We start from the raw sequence: 23,377 nt of genomic DNA, 5'->3' as shown, positions 1-23,377 counted from the left end.
AGACAGAAATGTGTAAAGGTAAAACTACTAATATCAAGTATATAACAATAGATGATACAAAAGATTTCAAGGAAAGTTCTGATTTCTAAAGCCAATAAAACTGCAGCAAGTTCTATACATAGGGTATCGAAACTTGAAAGTGATTGAAGTTGAAGCCGTCGTATCAAAGTAGAAGTTCGCACACTTCTTTGTTCTACCAAGTGAGCTGAATGCTTAACTCAAACACACATACACTAATTACTGCCAGTCCACTGTAATTCAGGAAAACACAAGAATGATACTTGTGTCCATTGCAGTTATATTAAACAAGTTTCAACCTCAACAAAGTCGAGTACATTATCACAATGTCGCAGATATCTTTATTTAGTAATAATCCAATGGCCTTAAAAACACAAAACTAAGAAGTCTGAAACAGTCTTCGATACTACATTCACCGGTATTGGCTTGCCAATTGGCCCTGCTTCACAATGTAGTGCTGTTCAGGAAAGTCCTCGCCCTTAAAGTGCCTCTCAAGCATATCTTTCACCCCAGCAGCATACCGTAACTGAACAAGTTTCAATTATCAGCATCACTAATTTACGCAAAAAAATGGAGAAAATGTAGTCGGTAGTCGGTCAATGAACTTAGCGAAAGAAAAAAGGTATGCTTATTGTCATACCCCACCGCGACACTTATGTCGAGAAAATGTAGTCTTTCATTTTTAATCAACAGTTTTGTTTCTACAGCAGGTTTAGGGATTCTTATTCCTGCCACAATTGATGAACAAGATTGTGCAGATTGTGCCTGTGACGGATTTGGAGTGTCTCTAGTCACAATCTCATGCATTCAAGAAGTCAGCACATCAGTGGACATTGGATTGAGATTGGATGGTCCAGAGCTCAATCCCAATATTTTTCAATTTTTAAAAAATTAAAAACTGCATAGAAATCTGAAAATGTCCGATCTCGATCCAACAACCAAAGATGAGTGCGTGAATGCAGGCAAGCCAAATCTGCATGTGACATGCTTGCATTTCTCCTTGTAGATGTTGCAAGGTGTGTCTTAAATTTAACGTTTAAGAACACGTGAAACTAATTGAGAAAAAAAAAGTTTAAACAACTAACTCGAAACTAGAAATTAAGATAAGGGACTAATGGAGTAATTTTCTCAAAAAATAAACTACCTGTGCATCTATGGTAGTTCCAGAAATATGAGGAGTCATCGCATGGTTTGGCATGTAACGCCATGGATGATCTTTTGGAGCTGGTTGTGGGAACCAAACATCACCACTGTAACCTATAAGATGAAACACAGCTGTTACATTTCTTCAAAGTTCAAACATAGTTTCATATCTTGTTTGGAAACATAAATGAAATCGAGGTTTTACATTACTTGAACATCGTTTTATGTTCTTCTGTTCGTAAACAAATTTCTTTTGTCAGCTCGTTTCAGAATTACCTGCAATCTGCCCACTAGTACAAGCATCAGCAACTGCTTGTGTGTCCATAATTGCCCCGCGAGCATTGTTAACAATCAAGACGCCTTTCTTCAACTTAGAGATTCTATTTTTGTCGAACAATCCTCTGAATCACAAAAAGAAAAAAGTTTGCTCATTGCTAGGTATGACTCATAGTTTACATATAAATGGACATGAATAATCTTGTAAACTAGACCGTTAATAAATTGATAATAGTATTAAATTATACCTTGTCTTATCAGTGAGAGGGGTGTTAATAACAACTATGTCGCACTTTGGTAGCATTGTATCAAGGTCGTCCTCAAACTGAGCTCCAATTTCTTTCTCCAATGCAGGCTCCATCTTAAGTCTATCATGATATAAAAGGTTACAGTTAAAGGGCTTCAGCCTTTGGAGTAAAAGTTACCCGATTCGTCCAGCACCAACTGTTCCAACCGTCTTTCCTTCAAGATCATAGGCTCTATGTGCAATACCAGCAACATTCCATTCTCCGGCAACAGCCTGCTTGTAACCAGGCAAGAAATTCCTCACGAGAATGAGAATTCTCATAAGCTCATCCTCAGCAACCGATACTACGTTGCTTCCTGTGACCTCTGCGACGGTTAAACCAGCAGCAGCCGCAGCTTTGAGATCAATGTGATCGGAACCAATGCCAGCAGTTAAAAGCAACTGTAAATTCTTAGCTTTCTTAATTCTTTCCTCGGTTACATAGGCAGGGTGAAATGGTGTAGATATCAGGACATGCAGATCGGGAATGTGCTTCTCGAGTTCTGGTAACAGTCTAAGAGATAGTCATAAGTTAATGCAATCATAAACTTTTAAGATAAAGTTTAAAGAGGGTGGATTAATTTGTCAAAATTCTAACCAGAATCAGGTCCTTCTTTGTCATCAGTGACAATGTATTCATGTCCTTGTGATTCAAGCCACTCACGTATACCTAATGCTCCTTCAACACATCCAACAAAATTGGGATTGGATGCAGCATTCTCATTTCCTTTGTAGAACACACCTACAATTTTCTTCTTTCCTTCAGAGGCCTATTCTCAATAATAATTGTATAAGAAAAGTCAAAGAACAAAACAAAACATACATAACTGAATGTATGAGCCGCTGTTAAATGTATCAAAATTACAAAAATATATCTACCCGTAAAGTAAGTTTTGTTAGTTATTTTAGTTTAATCTTTAAATGTGTTTTCCGTTGATCATTTTAATCAATAAAATTACGAACACAAATAAGTAACTTGTAAACTACATTGATAATACCTCACACATGAAAAGACTAAAATAATTTTCTCTTGTAAATGATAATATTAAAGTTTAATTGCACTTTTAACCCCCTAAATTTTTTAATTGTCCGATTTAGACCCCTTGATTTTTGTTCGGCGATTTTAACCCTACAAGTTTCTCAGTTGTGCAATTTCATGATGCCTCCCACATTTTCCCTCAATTTTGGTTGACGTGGCATCTCTAAGTGTGTTTGTGCATGGATATTGCCAATTTTAAAAATTAAAAAACACAAAAACGAAGAGGAAAAAAAAGGAAAGAAGAGCACATGATTTCTAACAGTGCCCTTCCTCTGTACGTCATTTTTTAAAAATCTTTACTGTTCATACATTTATCGACACTTAAGTAACAAATGTTATGGTGTACAAATAGGTAGCACACATAAACATGAATGTGGACTTGACTCTGAAACATGAGAAAACATGACTCTCATATGATCAATCATAAAAAATCGTGTTTTGACAATCAAATCAACAATCGAACAAAGATAAAAGGTAAGGAAACAAACCATTTTTTCAAACTTCACTCAAAATTGAAAAGAACTCACAAATTGTCTAAGAAGAAAGAAATGTGATGTAGTTCATACACACGAAAGGAAACATAAATAATCATCATGCTGTATTTACGGATCACGCTTAAATGCCTTTGTGATGCCAAAGACACCATGCTTTTGGACCAAACCCTTCTGAGGAAAAAGATGCGTAATAATAGCCCAAAAAAAGAAAGAACAAAATGTGCAGAAGAATTATCAAGCTTTACGTAATAAAAACACAAAAGACTTGCTTAAAATTTTGGTTTTAGAGCATCTACAAAATTACAGCAGAGACATCTATTTTTTTTGGTATTAAACGAGTTTCACTTGTACGTATAATTTATTTATAATTTTTCTCCCACCAGTATTTCACACAATTTTTTTAAATAAAATCTATTAATCATTTATCAAAAACTTTATAACATTATATTTCATTCTAGCCGTTTGACAATGGTTGTGGGTGAAGCTTTAGGGCTCCACTTTGCTCTGCAATGGTTGAGTGATATGCAGTTTGATAATGTTGATTTTGAGATAGCCTCAATTTGGTTGTATCAATTCATCCTATCGTTCAACAATTTATTTTCTAACTCTAGGGTGGAGTTTGTTAGGCGACAAGCCAACGCGGTTGCTCATGCTCTTGCAAGAGAGGCCACGTCTTTAGCTAGTCCCGCCGTTTATTTCGATATACCCAATTATATTGAAACTATTATTATCAATGAAATGCTATAAGCATGCTTCCCTCAACAACAAAAAAAAAAAACATTATATTTCATTATTCTAATATTAAAAAACATAGGTTCCATCGAAAAAAAAGAGTGATTCACAAAGCACCTCTTCACAATATGTAATCATTTTTTTATTTTGCTCTATAATGAGTATCTTTTAGGTATCTTGCCTTTAAGATAAGACCCTTCCATCCATTGTGGATGATTTTATTTTTCACTTAAGAAATTGGTTCCACCATTATATTTTTCAATATTATTTTTTTACATTGCAAGACAAATTGGTAGTTTTTATAAGAGATATATTCAGAAAAAGAGTAAAAAATACATCTAAAAATTTATAGAAATGTTAAATTAAGAGTCAAACACATTTTTGTAAAAAGTCTTACAAGAAGAATGAATTATTATATGATAAAACTAGAAATGACACTTTGTAGTAGATATATAACACTTATAAAAGTTTATATATAATATATTTAAAAAAAAATGTTTATATATAATAAAAATTTGTCCAAGCTTCAAGTTGCTTAAAGACAGGCCTGCTGCAAGCTATTCTTTTGAATTAGTGATATGGGAGTTCATAACGTGATTTTTGAACTAGATTCTAAAATAGTTAATAGACTCTGAAGCACTGACATTTTTGATCAAAGACATATTTGACGTTCGACACATGTTTGTTCGACACCGATATGAAAATCACTAGATTCTAAAGTAGAAAGTAGTAGACTCTAAAGCACTGACACTTTTGATCAAAGATGTGTTTGACGTTCAACACATATGTCGACATGACACTGGTACATACAATTACATTTAATTGTGTCTGTGCTTTATAGATAGATCATTTTAATACCCATACTTTTGAATCATCTGGGTTGGGTTATATAATAAAAAGTTGTATCCGGTTTAATACCCTATATTGTCCAAACTCAATAATGGAATTCACTAGGAGGCATGCTAATGTAGTGACTCGTGGATTATATCAGTTAAATATTTTCAATTCAAAGGTTGAATTGTTTAAATTCACATTCTACCAAGAGTAATTCAATGCTTAACTCAAACACACATACACTAACTACCAACAGAACACTGAAATTCAGAAAAAAACACAAGAATGATACTTGTGTCCATTGCAATTTTATTAAACAAGTTACAACCTCAACAAAGCCGAGTACATTATTACAATGCCGCGGATATCTTTATTTAGTAATTCATTGGCCTTAAAAACACAAGACGCAGAAGTCAGAACCACTCTTCGATACTACATTCACCGGTATTGGCTTGCCAATTGACCCTCCTTCACAATGTAGTTCTGTTCAGGAAAGTCTTCACCCTTAAAGTGCTTCTCAAGCATATCTTTGACTCCAGCAGCATAACGTAACTGGACAAGTTTCAATTATTATCATCATCAGTGTTTCACACACAAAATGGAGAAAATGTAGTCAATGAACTTAGCCAAACAAAAAGGTTATGTATGCATAGTCTAGAACATTAACAATGTTGGCATGATGTTGGCTTTCTAAAACAGTTTTTTGGATTTTGATTCATGACACAGTTGATGTATCACATAATCACATTGTATTTATAAAGGGTACAAACACTCGTGTAATAATTCGAGAAAATAAAATAATTGTATGCTACCACATGTGTCAGTATCAAATACGGACACATGTTCAATATTGACACGTGTTGGACACTAGACACGCCTACAATATGAAATGTCGGTGCTACATAATTGTTTTCATTTCTCCTAGTATATGGCGCTACAGTTTGCCTCAAAACTATCATTTAAAAGCATGCATGCAAAGTGTGAGGCTAAAATGAAAAGAGAAAAAGAATGAAAGGACTAACTCAGAAACGAGAAATTAAGATAAAGGAGTGAAGTAATTTTGTCAAAAATAAACTACCTGTGCATCAATGGTAGTTCCAGAAATATGAGGAGTCATAGCATGATTAGGCATGTAGCGCCATGGATGATCTTTTGGAGCTGGTTGTGGGAACCAAACATCACCACTGTAACCTATAGATGAAACTCAGGTGTTACATTACTTCAAACATAAATTTTTGTTTTGCTTCGAAACACATTTTATGTCGGCTGGTTTTAGAATTACCTGCAACGTGTCCACTGGAACAAGCATCAGCAACTGCTTGTGTATCCATAAGTGCTCCGCGAGCATTGTTGACAATCAAGACACCTTTCTTCAACTTGGCAATTCTATTTTTGTCAAACAATCCTCTGAATCACAAAAAGAAAAAAGTTTGCTCATTCAACGCATGAATACACAACGCATGGAATACGTACTCACACTCATCATTCAAAACCAAGTCATTTTGATATTGGAATATCTTGAATTCCCTTATAGACTTCAGATTTCAAGTGTCAAAAATAGCTTGAATAGAATGCTATTAGTACTAAAATTATACCTTGTCTTATCAGTGAGAGGCATGTTCATAACAATAATGTCGCATTTTGGTAGCATAGCATCAAGATCCTCCTCAAACTGAGCTCCAATTTCTTTCTCCAATTCAGGCTCCATCTTAAGTCTATCATGATATAAAAGGTTACAGTTAAAGGGTTTCAGCCTTTGGAGTAAAAGCTTCCCGATTCGTCCCGCACCAACCGTTCCAACTGTCTTTCCTTCAAGATCATAGGCTCTATGTGCAATTCCAGCAACATTCCATTCTCCGGTAATAGCCTGATGGTAACCAGGCAAGAAATTCCTCACAAGAATGAGAATTCTCATGAGCTCGTCCTCAGCAACCGACACAGTGTTGCTTCCTGTGACCTCTGCGACGGTTAAACCAGCAGCAGCCGCAGCATTGAGATCAATGTGATCAGAACCAATGCCGGCAGTTAAAAGCAGCTCTAAATTCTTAGCTTTCTTAATTCTTTCCGCAGTGACATAGGCAGGGTGAAATGGTGTGGATATCAGGACATTGAGATCAGGAATGTGCTTCTCAAGTTCTGGCAACATGACAAAAATTAGTCATAAGTTCAAGCAATCACAAACTTGAGATATTATCTGCATATTCTTAATTAAATATATTTGTTTAGTTACTGCATAGACGTAATAAGAGGGTGTATCAATTTGGCATAATGCTAACCAGAATTGAGTCCTTCTTTGTCATCAGTGACAATGTATTCATGTCCTTGTGATTCCAACCACTCGCGTATACCTAATGCTCCTTCAACACATCCAACAAAATTGGGATTCAAGGAAGCATATTCGCCGCCTTTGTAGAACACACCTACAATCTTCTTCTTTCCACCAGAGGCCTATTCTCAACAACAGAAAAAAAAAAAAAATGGTAATGCATAAGAAAAGTCAAAGAACAAAACAAGCATACATAAAAGACTAAGGTAAACTACTAAAACTGTTATTTTGTGTGAAATTGTACATGCTATTTAATTTCATTTGACAAATTTTTTTAACATTATTATTTTAGCTACACCAAAAATTTAGTCCTAGACAAGTATAATGATTATACTAATGTAGGATTGCATACATTTATTAGATACATTTATTTAATAATAATGGATAGTGTACCCTACACCAATTTTATTCCACAAAATTTAAAAGGGGGGTTTGGAAGAGCTTACGTGGACTTCACTTCTAATGCATGTACTTACAAGAAGCTTATAATATAATGATTATTTTATTTAATTAGAAAGTGATTATTTTATATTCATAAAAACTTTTCAAAGTGATTATTTTAATTTTCTATTAATTTTTAATTTTAAAAGTGGTTTATTATAATATACGGATGACCCTTACAAAAATAATGCACGGATGACAACTTCTAAAAATAATTATTTAATTTTAAAAAATATGATATTTTTCTCTCACAAAAGCCATGTATGTAGCCCTTAATTAAACATAAGGTCTAAAAACACACTCTTTTGTCCTTAAAAAAAACACACTCTTTTCATGCACTTTTATTTATTTTTAATATAGAATATGATAAAAAATGTTAATAATAGCGTTTTTATAAAAAAAATATGTTTTGCCATTCAACTTATCTTAATTGATGTATCGACCACGATTAAGACTCATTTTTAAAAGGTGAGATCAACGTTAATTTCATTCAACTTATCTTAATTGATGTATTTGATTTTTTTTTTTTTATAAGATAAGTTTGACGAGTATTCTATGTGACAAGTGTTGACTGTTGAAAGAGACAAGGGTGGCATACTGACATCGCGTGAATGTCACGGATCATCACGATGCATGCAAGAAAGAGCAAAGAAAATTGACATATACCAGATCAAACCAAACCTTCTTTTGAGTTCTTAATTTATCATTTTTGGATAAATTGAATTGTTAATAATACTAATGATTACTTAAAAATTGATCAAGAAATTAAAATGAAAACATGAACAAATAAATTGCCAAATGATTGAATGAAATTAAGATGCATGAAAAAATTGAGCTTACATGAAGGTCTCTGGTGATGATGGAAGAAGGTGAAGAAAGTGATGAAATCTTTGAAGAAGCAGTGATCAAGGTGGAAGCAGCACGTTTCATAGCCATTTTCAAACAATTTTTGTTTCAATGAAAGTGATGAAACTGAAAGTATTAGAGAGAATAAGAATGGTTAGTGAATTGAGAAGAGTAATGAGGGGGGGTTTATATAGGAAAATATTGAAGGATATTATTAGGAGCAGTCAGAATAGTGAAAGACTACTTAACTTAACCTGAGTGAGGAAGGCTTTACCCTTTCCAACTCCAATCCTTTTCTTGCCTTTTTAATGTGAATATATGTAAAATTCTTATTAAGTTTTTAGGGTCGCATCAACAACAATTAAGTCTTATGTCATAAAGTTAAATCGGTTGTGTGGATGAGGTGTAACATAAAAGATTTGAAGGAGGTCATTGATCATAGTTATGTGTTCGTCTAAATATGTTTAACCGCAGTTTTTATAGATTTGATGCATTATTATTTATTTATATGATTACATCTATTTTTTTTTTTGTCAAATAGTTTAGAATTCACCATTTTTAAGGTGAATAAATGGGGTGTTTGGGGTTCGAACCCCGACCTCTGCATATAACAATGCATGTCTCTGCCAATTGAGATATGCTAACCGAGACAATTACATCTAATTTTTAATCTCACATAAAAGTCTATATTCTTTTTTAGACCATACCTCTTTTTGATAAATTTAATATTAATAGTATATATACACAATGGAAATTCAATTATTAATCTCACACGATAGAAATAAATGGAAGCATATAAATAGGTAGATAAACTTTGACCAGCTTTAGTAAAGTTGGAATTATTTGAGTAATAATTGACTTTCGTTTCATTATATTTTTTTTCCCTCAAAAAAATAAATTTCATTATATTTTTTTAGAAACACTCTTTATAGGAAACAAAAAAGAAATTGAGTTCTATTAATATAATACTATTTTGTAATGTAAGTGTTGCTTTCATTGTCTATGTGTCACTCTTACTATTAAATATTGCATTTGTTTGCTCTTTTGTCTTTTGCATCTTTGTGTTTTTTGAAGTTGAATTATTTGTGTGCCCTCATCTCATCTTATCTTAAATACTTAATTTAATTTTGTTGGAGTTAAGTCTATGTAAAAGAGATTTGACATTAGTAAGAGCAAAGTTAATAGTGACCATTACCAAAATAAGAAATAAAAATGAATTATTGTTCACCCCGAACAAGTCATATCAACATAAAAAAGTAGTGGGACTCCTAGCAAACTATTTATTCTTTATGTGTAATATCATTTATCCTCTTTAGCATCTTGTTCGTAGTTAATTTGGTATTTCATCGGTTGATCTAGCTGAAATTGCATATCATTTTGTTCAGTTTGCTAGCTTGGCAGATTTTTCAAAATCGCGGCAGTCTATAATGCATTTAGTTTGGTTCTCTTGGAGATTGAAACAACATGATTTTTAATAGTAAAGGAAGCTCTAATTATCATTTCTTGGACAAAATTAAGCTGTTTTTTTTACCAGTAACCGAAGAAAAAAGTTGCTCATATTGCTTTTGACTATCATAGTTGGTGTCGTAGCCCTTTTGTTTGTGTGGGCATAGGTTAATTTATGCTTGTTGATTTTGTTTTGATTGTTACTTAGGTAAGACTTTGATGTTCTACTATGTACGTCTTGTGCTAGATAAAATAATTTTTTTACTGTTAATATATTCCATTTTACCTTGTTAAAAAAATGTTTAAATATCTAAATTAGTCTGTAAGATTTAGCCTAAACGGCAAATGTCTATATCGTTAGACTTGACATTTTCACTTGAGTTTGAACTAAAGACCTTGCAGTTGTGTGTGCGAGGTTTTGGGGACGTCTACCAATTCGTCTACAACTATTTTTTTTTAATGTGGTAATAGATTTTTTATTGATGACAAACGAAAGATCAAATATTGAATAAAAGAGATATAAATTGAGTAAAGAGAAGTGATACATTGTAGATTTGATCTCGTATCCAACCATATTAAACATTTTTAACATCTGAAACATATAATTTAACTGACAATGTCAGATCTATTAGGTTAAACATCTTCATTCATATTCAAATCGAATATTGCAAATGTGCGTAGGTTTTGGTGATATTTGTCTCTTTGTCAAAAAAAAAAAAAGAGTTTTAACGCAACCCTTAAAATACAAGTCATGATTGGGTTGGGCCTGAAAGATTAACAAATGTTTACAGGCCCAAATCTCTTAATGAGAAAACAAAAGAAGATTAGTCAGATTAATTTTCCGTTCAATTTTTACACAGTCAGTTCCAGAAAGCACCGACGGTGTATCCGATGGAACCTTCATCTGTGGTGGAGACACCATCTCCAACGGTGAGTCAAAGAGATCAATGGATAGTAGAATCACAAGTGTTTCAGATTTATCAACTCTTTTCTACTATTCCTCCTAACGCTCAATCCCTCATGTAACTATCTTCTCTCTCTTCATTCTCAATTTTTCAATCTCAAAATTAAATTTCATGTATTATAATTATCTCTTTGTTGATAGTAGTTAAAAGTTAGTTAGATTAGTTATACTTGTCATCTTAGTAGCAGTGACACTTTTGATCGAAGGCGTGTCCCGACACCAAATAATAATAGCAGTTAATAGTAAGTTAGATTAGTTGTACTCGTTATCTCTGTAGCACCCGGGGCATGTCTAATCGAATGCATGTCTAGTGTTCTGCACGTGTAAGTGTCCGACACTGAAACATGTCATTACATTCAATTATGCTATTTTGTCAAATAAGTTTGGAAATAGGTAGTTAAGACTTAAGAATTAGTTAGATTAGTTTTACTTGTCATCTCAGTAAGACCGACACCTTTTGATCGAAGCCCGACATTGAAACATGTTAGTGCATTCAATTATGTCATTTTCTCAAATAACTTGTTAATAGTTTGTATGACTTAAGACTTGATTAGATTATTTATACTTGTTATTTCAGTAGGACCGACACCTTTGATCGAAGGTGTTTCCCAACACCGAAACATGTTACGTTCAATTATGTCATTTTCTCAAATAAGTTTATGAATAGGTAGTTAAGAATTTGTTAAATTAGTTATACTTGTTAGCTCTATAGCACCAACATTTCTGATCCAAGGGGTGTCCAGTGTCCGACACTTGTAAGTGTCCGACACGTGTAAGTGTCCGACACTTCTGACTCAATTATGTCATTTTCTAAAATAATATCGTGTGCCGACATGTCAACGTGTGTTGTTTCTGGTGTTTACATTATGCTTATGTTTTGTTCCCCTTTCGTGGGTACAAAACTTGCATTATGTAAAGATTTAATGTACGCTACATGGTTGATCCTGCCTGTAGTCATATAAAGTTTGTAACAGGTAGCTAAGTGTATATTTGGTTTCACTTCTAGAGGGGTCAATATGGATTCTAGAGGTGTAGAATTGATTCTTGACATGTTTGTTTGCTCTTGAGTAGAATTAATTTTGCCTTTAGAATTGATTCTACTTGAATCTAGAAATTGGAGCTTTTGATTCTAGAATTGATTTTAACACTCAAATTTATTGTTCAACTCACTTTTACATAAGTGTATCCAAACGTAAATCACTCAACTTTAAACTCACTTTTAGCTAGAATCAATTCATTAAAAAACAATTTTTTATCAACGCTGAACCAAACATACATTTATTATCTTCATTTTATGTTTCAGGTTGGAGTTGCAACGAGATAAACACATCGAGTATCTTTCTAAAGGACTTCGCCATCTCGGTTCAGCTTTTTCAGTATTAGATGCAAAGTATCGATTTCTTTCTATTTTGATTTTTTGCATGATTGTTGTGAATTCTGTTATTAGTTTTTGATATTTGAAAAAAAATGGTGAAGTGTTGCTGTGGTTTATGGTGCAGTCGACCGTGGCTGTGTTACTGGATTATTCACGCAATTGCTTTGTTGGGAGAAACTATTGATGATGACCTTGAAGATAACACAGTTGATTTTCTTAACCGTTGCCAGGTATATTATATTTTCATATCACCTGACTTATTATGAATGAATAGATGAGTTGATATCTTCATTTTTTTTTAATTTAATTGCCGCTGGTATGAAAGTTTTATTTAGATAATATCTAATTATATCTTAGAGTTTAGTGAACATACAATGGCACTTTAAATCAGTTTTTTTTGTACACTGTTATCCAATGTGTGACAACCATTTTTCCATCTCATACAATTAATTTCAAAATACTCTTATAAAAGATGGATCACGTGGAAAAATACTGGATTGGATTTTTATCGAAAGTGTAAAACTAGTTTAGACTGACATGACATATCCTTATATCTTAATGTAGACTTTTTTTTTGCTATTGGCCTAGTGGCCCGCACACACGGAGGGGGAAGTGTGGTGACCTGAACCTGCATTCTACATAAAATGTGCTTACAGCCAAACCACTAAACTGTAATAACGAGGACTAGTGTAGACATTTGTCTATCTATTTTAGGAAATAATGATTGTACGTCTCCACAAAATATTTGTACAATGTCGTTGCATAGGTGTTAAACTCTTCATTCTGTGTGTTTTTATGCTGTACTAAGATAGTAAGATATGATTAGACATTTGTGTGTTTGTATTCATGTATTTTCAATGTATGTATCGTTACAAGTAAAAAATAATGACTGGAAAATTATAATTATGCACTATACTGTATTACTAACTCTAGACTCTATAGTTGTTAAAAAAAAAAAAAAAACTCTAGACACTATAGTGCTACTTGTTTTTTCCACTGAACCATGATTTGTTTGGACTTTTATTTATGTACTGGTTTTGATTGAGTGTCAAACATAGCCCAGATGATCCATTTAGTTGTGATGTTTTATCTTATTTGATTTGAGAGAGGATTTCTTGGATGGTACTTTATCCTTATTATGACATTCTACCTCCTTATGAATCTCTTGTTTTTTAAATGCTAACAGGATCCAAATGGTGGATTTGCTGGGGGACCTGGCCAGGCAAGCAACTGTTACACTTTTTTACTTAATTCTAGTCTAACATCAAACTATAGTTTTGTTGAATTTGATTCTTACTTCTCTCTCTTTGTTACTATGGTTTATTGTCTCTTGCTAACACCACTTATGCACATCCATAGAAACTTATACCATGGTTAGTTTTAAGTATAATATCCCCCATAATTATAAATACTATATAGCTCTTTCTTTTATGAATACTATGAGAATATGTCAAATGGTGGTTTGGTATCATGGTTCATGCATGGTTCAGTTCAGTTGTGTGAAGTAAGAACTAAGAAGGCAGTTATGTTTGAGTTCGAGCCAAGTTCAGTTGAATAAGTTTCAGCTTTATTTTTATCTCCTTTCCCCAATTTTGTTGATTGAGTTATAGTCAATAAGTACTTTATAATCTTATATTTTCAATGTAATGCATATTCCATGTATCTGTTGGGTCAATTTTTTGCTGTAACTGCAGTACTTCCTGGAAGGACCATAATATTTTCAAAATTTTATGCTGCGTCTTTCCTTTATATTCTTTAATTGTTCGAAAAGCATAATGCTTATGATATCTTTGAAATCTTCCTCAGATGCCTCATCTTGCCACAACTTATGCTTCAGTCAATACTCTTATTACTTTGGGTGGTGATAAAGCTTTGGCATCAATTAATAGGTGGTCAGTTTATTCTTTTCAAAGCAAGCTCTAGCAATTTTTTGTATCTTTTGTTCGGTAGAGTTCTGTTCTCCTGTATTTGGAATTGATTTGTTTTACACTTTGAAAATATTATTCTCAGAGATAAATTGTATGGGTTTATGCGGCGGATGAAACAGCCAAATGGGGGATTCAGGTATGGTATCATATTCATCTCTGTGCCTTCAATTAACAAAAATAAATTAGATTGATGCCTGCCCATATTCATTTTATTGTATCTGGTTGCTTTGACGTGTGAATGCTTGCACATATTGCAATTATTCACACACATGAGCGATGCCAGATTTTGATTTGGTAATGTTTGTGGGGACACGGTGTGAAAATATAAATCTGCTATCCTGCACAAATTTAAATGGTGCGACTTTGAGTAGTGTGTTAAAAGCATTTCTTAATGCTGATTATTTTGTTGACACGTTCAGAGTTTATTTGGGGAATCATCTTTTTGTTTTTATTCATTATTTTTATTTTCAATCATCAAATGTTTTATTCAGGATGCATGATGAAGGAGAAATCGATGTTCGAGCATGCTACACTGCCATTTCTGTAAGTGGTTTTCTCTGTTTCTGTGTCTTTCTTCCACACATGCATGTGTAGATGTGTTAATATGCAGACATTGCACTTTTTGGATCTCATCATGCATAGTTATACTAGTTTTTTGTTTGTTTTGAGAGTTATACTAGTTATTATAATGGTCATTTTATTGTATTAGACATGGCCTTGATAGCATATTACGAGTTAGGAATGAAAGGATGCTAGAGCTGTTGGCTAACTTAGACATATGTTGTCAATAGCGCCACTACAGAGCACACTATAGCAGAATAGCATAGCATTGGTAGGGTTCGGCGCAACACCATCTTCCTGCGAGCCGCCTTCAGCAGTGGCGTTTGTTGCGTCCGGAAATGTGGTGGAATTGCGGCCTCAACCCGGACTCGCGCCCGCTATTAGGGTTTCAGGGAAAAAATCCCCGAAAGTGACCTACATTATTAATATTTGAATTCCCACGTTTATTTTCTTGTGTTTTATTTGCGTTCGTTCCTCACTTTCTTCTGTGTTTTCTTCTTCGTCTTTCATTTGCTTGCTTTCGTTCTGCATTCGTTGTTTTGTTTGCGTTCGTTTGAGGTTCGGCACTATGTGCCGCTATATGAGATTAACAACATGGACTTATACTTTTTCTACCATTATCCTCTATGATTTTCATTGTGGGAGGGGAACACTTTTAATGCCAAGGCTGGTAAAAAAAGATATCTATTTCATAACACTGGGAATCTTGTTGGAACCAGGTAGCAAGTGTTCTAAACATTTTGGATGATGAGCTGATCAAGAATGTTGGAGACTTCATATTAAGGTTAGTTTCAAGATGAACTTGCTTTAATTTTTGGAATTAAATCAAACTGAGTGTTTCGAGCTTGATTCTACAATATTATAATGTTAATTTCAAGAAGCACTTGCAATGTTTAGACTATAAACTTTTTACTAGTCAAACTTATTACTTTTGTTCCTACAACTTTGATTTTTGAGTGGTTTTCCTTAAGTTCAATTTGCAAGGGTTCAAAGTATGCTTGCATTTGAGAAAACGGGGAAAACGTTTCTAAGGATCTCTTCATAAGTATGTGGGGCCTCACACGTGACCTTTAAGGTATAAACAATTAAAAGTGGTATTCGTCATGACTTTGGTGGTATGGTGGCGAGGGTAACTGAATTCTCTCCATTTTTGCTAATCTAGTGGGATTGGCAATAAGGAAAACTGTCATCTTTTCATTAACTGAAACTCACACTAGCCACAATGTTGTTGCCTTTGGGAAATGTTGTATTGGGGTACTGAGTTCTCTCCATATATTTATTTTTTTATTTTTTATTATTTTGCGTATTTGAAGGTTTCATAGAACTCTGGGTTTCTTGCTGTGTACAATAGTTCGTTGGTCAACTAGAAAGTGAAATAATTGATTGCATGCAGAGCACTATATGTTATGTAATACATGTCTTATACACTAAGCTGTTTCTTTGCAGCTGTCAAACATATGAGGGTGGCATTGCTGGTGAGCCTGGTTCTGAGGCTCATGGTGGGTATGTATCATACTTTCCAACCATCCTTCTCTCATTTCTCTTTATACCTCTTCACAATTATATTATTTGGAATAAAAAGTCAATCTACCCTCATGATAAGTTATCTTATATTTTTACTATTTTTTCTTTATCAGGTATACCTTTTGTGGATTAGCTGCAATGATTCTGATTGGTGAGGCTAATCGCTTGGATCTGCCTCGTTTACTTGTAAGAGAATTGCTCTTTTTAGTGGCTTCCCACAAGTTTTATGAACTTTTTAAGTTCTACGAAATATAACTTATGTTTCCTTTCTTCAGGATTGGGTTGTATTTCGGCAAGGTAAGGAGTGTGGATTTCAGGGGAGAACAAATAAATTGGTGGATGGATGCTACTCGTTTTGGCAGGTGATTGAAATTTTATATTTTCTTCATCAGTCTTTTCTGTGATATAGTTGGCTAAAAACATGAAAGTATTCAGGGGGGTGCTGTTGCACTATTGCAAAGATTACAATCTGTTATTGAAGAACAAATGGTAGAGGCATCACAGTCTTTTACGAAATCTGATGCGCCTGACGAAAAGGAAAGTTCGGCTGGAACATCAAGTCATGCAACTTCCCGTATCAGGCGTGAAGGTAGGTTGATTTTGAAGCATATATTTGAAAATTTTCTTCAATCACAGAATTTCTTTCTATATTCATTTCTTAGGACATTAACACTTCACTTTAAATTCTAATTCTTGCAGGGATAAGTGAATCCTGTTCATCTGATGTTAAAAATATTGGTCTTAACTTTATTAACGAGTGGAGAGAAAGTGAACCGCTTTTTCACAGCATTGCCTTACAGCAATATATTCTTTTATGTGCACAGGTATGACTTTTATAATTTGTATATTGGTTTCATGTGTTTTTAATTTCTTTACAAAGATATCTTACTTGATCCCATGACAGTTTGAAATGGAAATTCTGCTTTATATAATTGCATCTTGTCCAAGAATTTGAACATTTGATTTGATTCATCTGACATTATATTCTGTAAATATGCAGATGCTTAAGTTGATATTTTAATTTCTGTAACTGTAATTTGTGCTTGATTGATGCAGGAGCAAGAAGGTGGACTACGGGACAAACCAGGTAAAAGGAGGGATCACTATCACTCGTGTTACTGTTTAAGTGGTCTCTCATTGTGCCAGTATAGTTGGTCCAAGCGCCCAGATTCTCCACCATTACCTAAGGTAGTAATGGGCCCTTACTCCAATCTCTTAGAACCCATCCATCCTCTGTTTAATGTAGTTTTGGAACGATATCGTGAAGCTCATGAATTCTTTAGTGGTTTGTAACTGGTGACATGGTTTTAGCTACCAAGAGCTCAATCTGTTGAATGTAAAATGTAACATAAATGCATTGGAACATCACATAGAAATAGGAAATGTCAAAAAAAAACATTATTGGATGGAATTCATGTGAATCTTATGAACTTGCTTGGTTTTCATTCCTCATTTGATTTGGCCCTTCCAAAGGGGTTATGATTTACAAGAGTTGTACCAAATAAGACTAAAAGAGTGTGTTACTTACATATCTTATAGAGATTTGTTTTATACTGAGTTGGATGGATTGAACCAAAATTAGGTGAATCAATGCTCTGTCGAGTCTGGAAAGGACGAGGAACCAGTGAAAAATTGGAGAAACTGTTAATTAAACTGATGCACAATAGGTGGATGTTTGGTTTGATCTTTCCTCGATTTAAATCAAAAATGTTATCGAGTGCCCTCGAGGCACACTCTTTAAAGATCCCAAATTTAGTAATCATTCTTTTAAAAAGGCAATTATGACAATTTTCAATGCATTGAATACACAATTTTACATAAAAATTTACCATTTAAAGTGCTTAAAGAGTGCCCGGGGCATTCGATAACATTTTCCATTTTATAAATCTACATTAAGGTTTGATAGAAAGCATTGGAAGTCCACAAATGAATCTTATTTACACATAAGCCACATCCATTTGTTATCTGTTTCCTTGATCATTTTATGGAGGATAAGAGGAAGCATGTAACCTCTTCTTGGTATTTTTATGTTAAATGAAAAGGTTAAACCATCCTTCGACTGAGGTTCAGTTCAACGGAAGAGATAATTTTTCATAATATTGGTGAATCAAGTTTTAAATCTCAGTTGGAAGAGATCCTAACAATTCATATTTAGTGTGTGAGTGTCTCAAATATGATTACCAGTTAACATATAAGAAATCAATAAAAAAAAGTTTAAACCCTCTAATCATGCATTTATCATAAGCAAACAAACATTTTCTGTTAAATTAATCATTTTATCCTCACGATGTCCAATTGCCTTTTGGCACTCACAATGTAATCAAATGACAACTGATTTGCACTCTTGCTTGTAAGCAATTGTTACAATAATTTATCATCTAAAAGAGAATATTTATGTTTTTTTTGTCCCATTTCTAAATTGATAATTTTAAAATTTGAAGTAAAAGCACAACCACAATATCCAAAAGCCATTCACATACTCTTCAGATTGTGTAAATTTACGCCTTTTACCGCATGCAGTTGTGTATTTTGAAGAATAGCGACTTTATGTTTGTTTAGATGAGCGGTGGATTTGACCAATTGTTTAAGCTCTAAAGTGTGGCTCTCAATTCTATTTGATAAAGAAGGTAAGGACATAAGAGGATTTATAGGATACAATTGATGAGTGTTGGGTCGCTATAAGGGGTGGTGCAGATATGACGCATGTAGCCCGAAGGGTTCAAGGGCAAGGCGATCGCAAAAGCGAGGATGCTCGGTGAAAAGAGCCGGTTATGTCCTGGTACCGATGTTTTTGGAGACATATATTGATACTCTTGCAAAAATCAAAAGTACAAGGATGCCCATTATTTTCTTCACACAAAAAAAAAAGAGAACAATTTATTAGTATCCATATAAAAAGAGGTTATTGATATTCCTAAAATTAAAATTAAACTAACATTCAAATCAACTTAAAAAATATTTCAATATAGAAAAAATGACGCATCACCAAATGATTTGATCTTAAAAAAACTCCACAATATAATAAGTATTTCATCTTTTGTATATGGGATTGGTCGTGGTACTCTCATCATGGCCAAATGGTATTTCTTTTCCATCTATAAGAAAAGGCAATGTCATTTCGAGTTCTGAAATTAAACGGCAACAAAAAAATAAACCATGCACAACACTTAACACAAACCAAAAGGTAACAAGTTAAACTAATGATAACTAATTTTAAAAGAACAAAAATAAATAATTATTAACCAAATAATAAGATTGGTTAGTACCAACGGTGTTAATTGATTTTAGTGGAATGTTTTAAACTCTCACACGTGGAGAAACAAGTTTCAAATATCGATCGAGAGAGGTGTTCACATTTAATATCGAACAATGTTTTAAATAAGATTACCTTAAGTAGAAGGAACCTACGTGATTTTTTTTTTTAGTTTTTTCTTTTTTTTATAATTAAAAAAAAAAAGAGTATTCTGTTATAAAGAAAGCTAAGTTCATTTTACTCAAAGTGGAAGCTAAAACTACAACTAGTTGTTCTTTTAGTTGCAAAGGTTTTGATTGTGAAAATTTCATTATGAGTACTATTAACATTGAAAGCTTAGATCAAGATACAAAAGATGAACCAAAAGAACAAACACAAGAAGATAACAATGAAGTACTCAAAGTCTTGGAAGAGAAGATCAACATGATGGATCCTAAGAACACAAGTGGAGACACTGAGGTAGTAATTACTAATTTCTTGAAATCCAAGAAAGAGGTGAAGTGGTACGTGGCTTTGTTGGTGATTAGGGTTTTTGCTTTTGTGTTCTGTTTGATTGCTTTCTCGGTGTTGGGTGCAAGTGAACAAAGGGTTTTGGTAAGTGAGAATTTAACAAATTGGTACTCAAGTGGATTCACAATTCAAACTCCATACGAATTCCATTGGTATAAGTGGGACGAATTCAGGTATGTTGCTCTTCCCTTTTCCATTCTAAAATATTGAAATTTGTGTTTGTGGGACTTAGAATTATCTTACACGAAGTAGGTCTAACCGAAGGTTGGTCGTTGACTTATGGTTAGATTGACTGCATGGACTAGAGAATCTAAATTCGTGTTTTGTGTTTTGAACAAGTTTATATTGTTATGTTATGTTATCAATCCTTTTTTTTTTTATTTTTTTTTTTAACGAAATTCTTCTATAAAATGATACATGACATATAACTTTAAACCCCTATTTTCTTCACATGACAATTTTGTTTATTACTATTATTTTTTCAAGAAGTAATCATCATTATTGGAATTATGTTAGTTATTTAATAACTAAAAACAATTTATGATCATGTCATAAATTGTTTCCACGAGTTGTCTAAATAGTATCATAAGTGTTTATGCAATAAATATGCTTAGATAAGTCAATTTAAACACTCTTATTTTTAATGTTATTTGTTCTATATGTTGCAATTGCTATTGTTTGTATTTGGACTTTGTGACTATCATATCATTGAATGCGATGATGGTATGTGATTTTGGTTTGAGTGTCATTTTGCAGGTATAGCTTTGCAGCGAATGTGATTGGATTTGTGTATTCAGGGTTGCAAATTTGTCATCTAGTGATGTACTTGATTACAAAAAAGCACACTATAAACCCCAAACTACAAGGTTACTTCAATGTTGCTATTGATCAGGTAAATCAAACTATTTAGCTTTTATGTAAACTTGTTTTATGCAAACTTGATTAATAAATTAAAATAGTTATTGAAAAAAATGAAATATATAATATATGAGGATATTCTAAGAACAACGTTACCAAATAAAATGAAAGTTTAGTTTATATTCGAGATCGGAGTAACTAATTTTTTTTCCTAATCAATTTAGTTTATATCTTCATCAGGTAATAAGAGACTCATGATTGTTCTTTCACATCTATTTCATGTAGTCGACACATCACTGATTGTAAAATCGAGATTAGACGATTTAGATTAAATTCTAATTTAGATTTAAGAAAAATACAGAGTTTGAAATTTGATTGACTTATTTTCAATTGCAGACATTGGCATATATTTTAATGTCAGCTTCATCCTCAGCCGCAACTGCAGCTCATCTTTTAAAAGACTACTGGTTAGAACATGGTGCAGACACATTCATAGAAATGGCAAATGCATCAGTTTCTATGTCTTTTTTGGCATTTGGGGCTTTTGCTTTAGCCTCTCTTGTCTCTGGTATCATCCTTTGTAGGTTCACCTAGATATAATTGCAATACTCTTTGTCTTTAATTAGTATTACTATAGTACTATATGTGTCAAGTACAATGGATGAATGTGTAAACTTTGTCATTTCCGAATGTTGCAAATTTTCAAGTCTTAAGAAATAAGATTTGTTTCAAATGATGTTTTACTTTTCAAGAATTTAATTGTAAAATAGTTAAACATATATGATTTCACCATTTAAATATTTGTGCAAGTATTTTATAATTCGTATTTTTTATAAGCACCCGTTCTGCTTCTACAGAAGGGGTGCTAATATAAATGAAGGAGAAAATAAGACTATTATATATCTGAATGATGAGATCTGATTGAAAATCAATGCAATACTCTTTTATAACGGTTAATATATTAAGTGTGAGTACTATGTCCTTTATTAAATGGAAAAGTGAATGTTGAACATTTTATAAGTGAAAGGACCTATAAATCTAATGCCTTAATTTTTTTTGATTAAAATGCGGTGTCTTTGTCACTGATATGTTTGTTCAAGACTGATGTGTTTGTCCCCCAGACCCCTCATCGCCCAACTAGCGTCAATGAATAAACATGAAAGTGAAAGTCTAATAGTAATTTCTTCAACACCAATCTCCGAGTGATCCGGCCAAAAGCATATCTTTGAAAAATAAACTAGCTAAGTCATTATTTTATATATTATCATCATGGATCTTATCAAAATTCCTATTAATTGATTGAATCAAAGAATGATACAAAGTTTAAATACGGTATAAGTAACCCTAAACAGAGTAACGAACCTAGATAAAAATTAGGTTCATTAGGGCGCATTTCCAAAGTAACGGTGCCATAGTTCAAGGCCTTGAAGACTTTAGGGCGCATTTATAAATGTATTTAAATTTAAAGTAAATTATACTCCTCTCTTCTAAAAGAAAATTTGAATTACATTTTTTTCCCTTTTATGTTATAATATACACTTCCATCGTAAATAAAAATCTAAAATAAATTATACTCCTTTTTCCTAAGAGATATGTTTGGATTTCAACCCAGTCCCCTAAGAATTATATATGTATTATATTACAATCCATATTTATATAAATAAATATTTTTATGATATCTACAAATTTTGATCCATCATTCAAGAAAAAGTAATTTATTTCTTTTTAATTTCAATATAAAGCATAAAAGCAGTTTGATTATTTTATTATTAACTTAATGATTTAGGATATAATTTACATTTTTTATTATCCATCTAATTTCAAAAAATTAATTTAATTTGTATTGTGTATTATTTCATAATAATTTTCGAAACTATGTTAATGATATTGTATATCAAACATAGAGAAAAATATGATTCAAATTTTGATAATAGTAAAATCGACCCGTACTCTTTTCATCGACCTATGCACGTTAAATTTTCATTCTTATACCATTATAAATAATATAAAAAAAAATTAAGGGAGTGACGTGTAGATTTTAACATTTGAGGGGGGAAGAATGCAATTCAAGCCTCTTTCAAATTAAAGGAGATTAGTGTAACTTTTTTTAATATGTTTTGCTTAAGAGGGGAGGAGAGTGTATATTTTGACACAAGAGGTGAGGGTGGTGTAATTTAACCATTTCTCAAGTGAGGAGTCTAATTTACTCAATTTACCTCCATTTAAAGACACTGGTGGGACTCAAATCCGAGACGTCTAGAATTCAATGTTTGTCTTTTTACTACTAGAGCAAACTCTTGGAGTTAAATAATTAAAGATATTAAATATAAGATTCAAGGTTCAAATTTTTAAGTTAGATAATGAAAAGTAGGGAAACGTTAACTTGTGCCCCAAAGTTTAAAAACTAAATATAGATTTTTTTTTTTTTGGAAATTGTATATTCATTGTATTAAAACTTTAAAATTTTATATTTTAAATGCAAAAGTTATCTTTTAATTTCATTTTAAGTTTCTTAACTTGTGC

At 32.7% G+C, this 23,377-nt stretch overlaps 3 protein-coding genes and 1 pseudogene across 5 annotated transcripts; 2 read left to right on the top strand and 2 right to left on the bottom strand.

Annotated features, from left to right (window-relative positions):
- Positions 1-105: 105 nt before the first annotated feature.
- LOC25495173 (formate dehydrogenase 1, mitochondrial-like) lies at positions 106-2,730 on the bottom strand (annotated as a pseudogene).
- Positions 2,731-5,065: 2,335 nt separating this feature from the next.
- LOC25495172 (formate dehydrogenase 1, mitochondrial) lies at positions 5,066-8,728 on the bottom strand. 3 transcript variants are annotated; one of them, XM_039835220.1, is made up of 7 exons: positions 8,710-8,728; positions 8,430-8,561; positions 7,099-7,270; positions 6,418-6,958; positions 6,105-6,229; positions 5,901-6,013; positions 5,066-5,374 (listed from the first exon to the last, which is right to left on the bottom strand). In XM_039835220.1, exons 2-7 carry the CDS (start codon positions 8,523-8,525, stop codon positions 5,261-5,263), a joined length of 1,161 nt encoding a protein of 386 aa, XP_039691154.1. In that variant the 5' UTR covers positions 8,526-8,561; positions 8,710-8,728; the 3' UTR covers positions 5,066-5,260. The 3 variants fall into 3 exon arrangements, with proteins under 3 accessions (XP_039691154.1, XP_039691152.1, XP_039691153.1); XM_039835218.1 differs by lacking the exon at positions 8,710-8,728 and adding an exon at positions 8,690-8,708; XM_039835219.1 differs by lacking the exon at positions 8,710-8,728 and adding an exon at positions 8,684-8,702.
- Positions 8,729-10,712: 1,984 nt separating this feature from the next.
- Positions 10,713-17,715, top strand: LOC25495171 (protein farnesyltransferase subunit beta). Its single transcript, XM_013595350.3, has 14 exons — positions 10,713-10,903; positions 12,149-12,235; positions 12,345-12,450; positions 13,407-13,442; positions 14,027-14,109; positions 14,231-14,284; positions 14,640-14,691; positions 15,429-15,493; positions 16,156-16,212; positions 16,347-16,419; positions 16,509-16,595; positions 16,669-16,822; positions 16,933-17,057; positions 17,290-17,715. The coding sequence occupies exons 1-14, from the start codon at positions 10,773-10,775 to the stop codon at positions 17,524-17,526; spliced, it is 1,347 nt and encodes a 448-aa protein (XP_013450804.1). The 5' UTR covers positions 10,713-10,772; the 3' UTR covers positions 17,527-17,715.
- A 1,929-nt stretch (positions 17,716-19,644) lies between these two features.
- Positions 19,645-21,587, top strand: LOC25495170 (CASP-like protein N24). Its single transcript, XM_013595349.2, has 3 exons — positions 19,645-20,169; positions 20,753-20,888; positions 21,251-21,587. Exons 1-3 carry the CDS (start codon positions 19,799-19,801, stop codon positions 21,446-21,448), a joined length of 705 nt encoding a protein of 234 aa, XP_013450803.1. The 5' UTR covers positions 19,645-19,798; the 3' UTR covers positions 21,449-21,587.
- The last annotated feature ends 1,790 nt before the right edge of the window (positions 21,588-23,377 follow it).

Source organism: Medicago truncatula, chromosome 6 (genome assembly GCF_003473485.1).
Source record: "Medicago truncatula cultivar Jemalong A17 chromosome 6, MtrunA17r5.0-ANR, whole genome shotgun sequence".
Classification (NCBI taxonomy): domain Eukaryota; kingdom Viridiplantae; phylum Streptophyta; class Magnoliopsida; order Fabales; family Fabaceae; genus Medicago; species Medicago truncatula.
The sequence above is the reverse complement of the archived record's forward strand: the minus strand, read 5'-3'. Positions and strand labels throughout refer to the sequence as shown.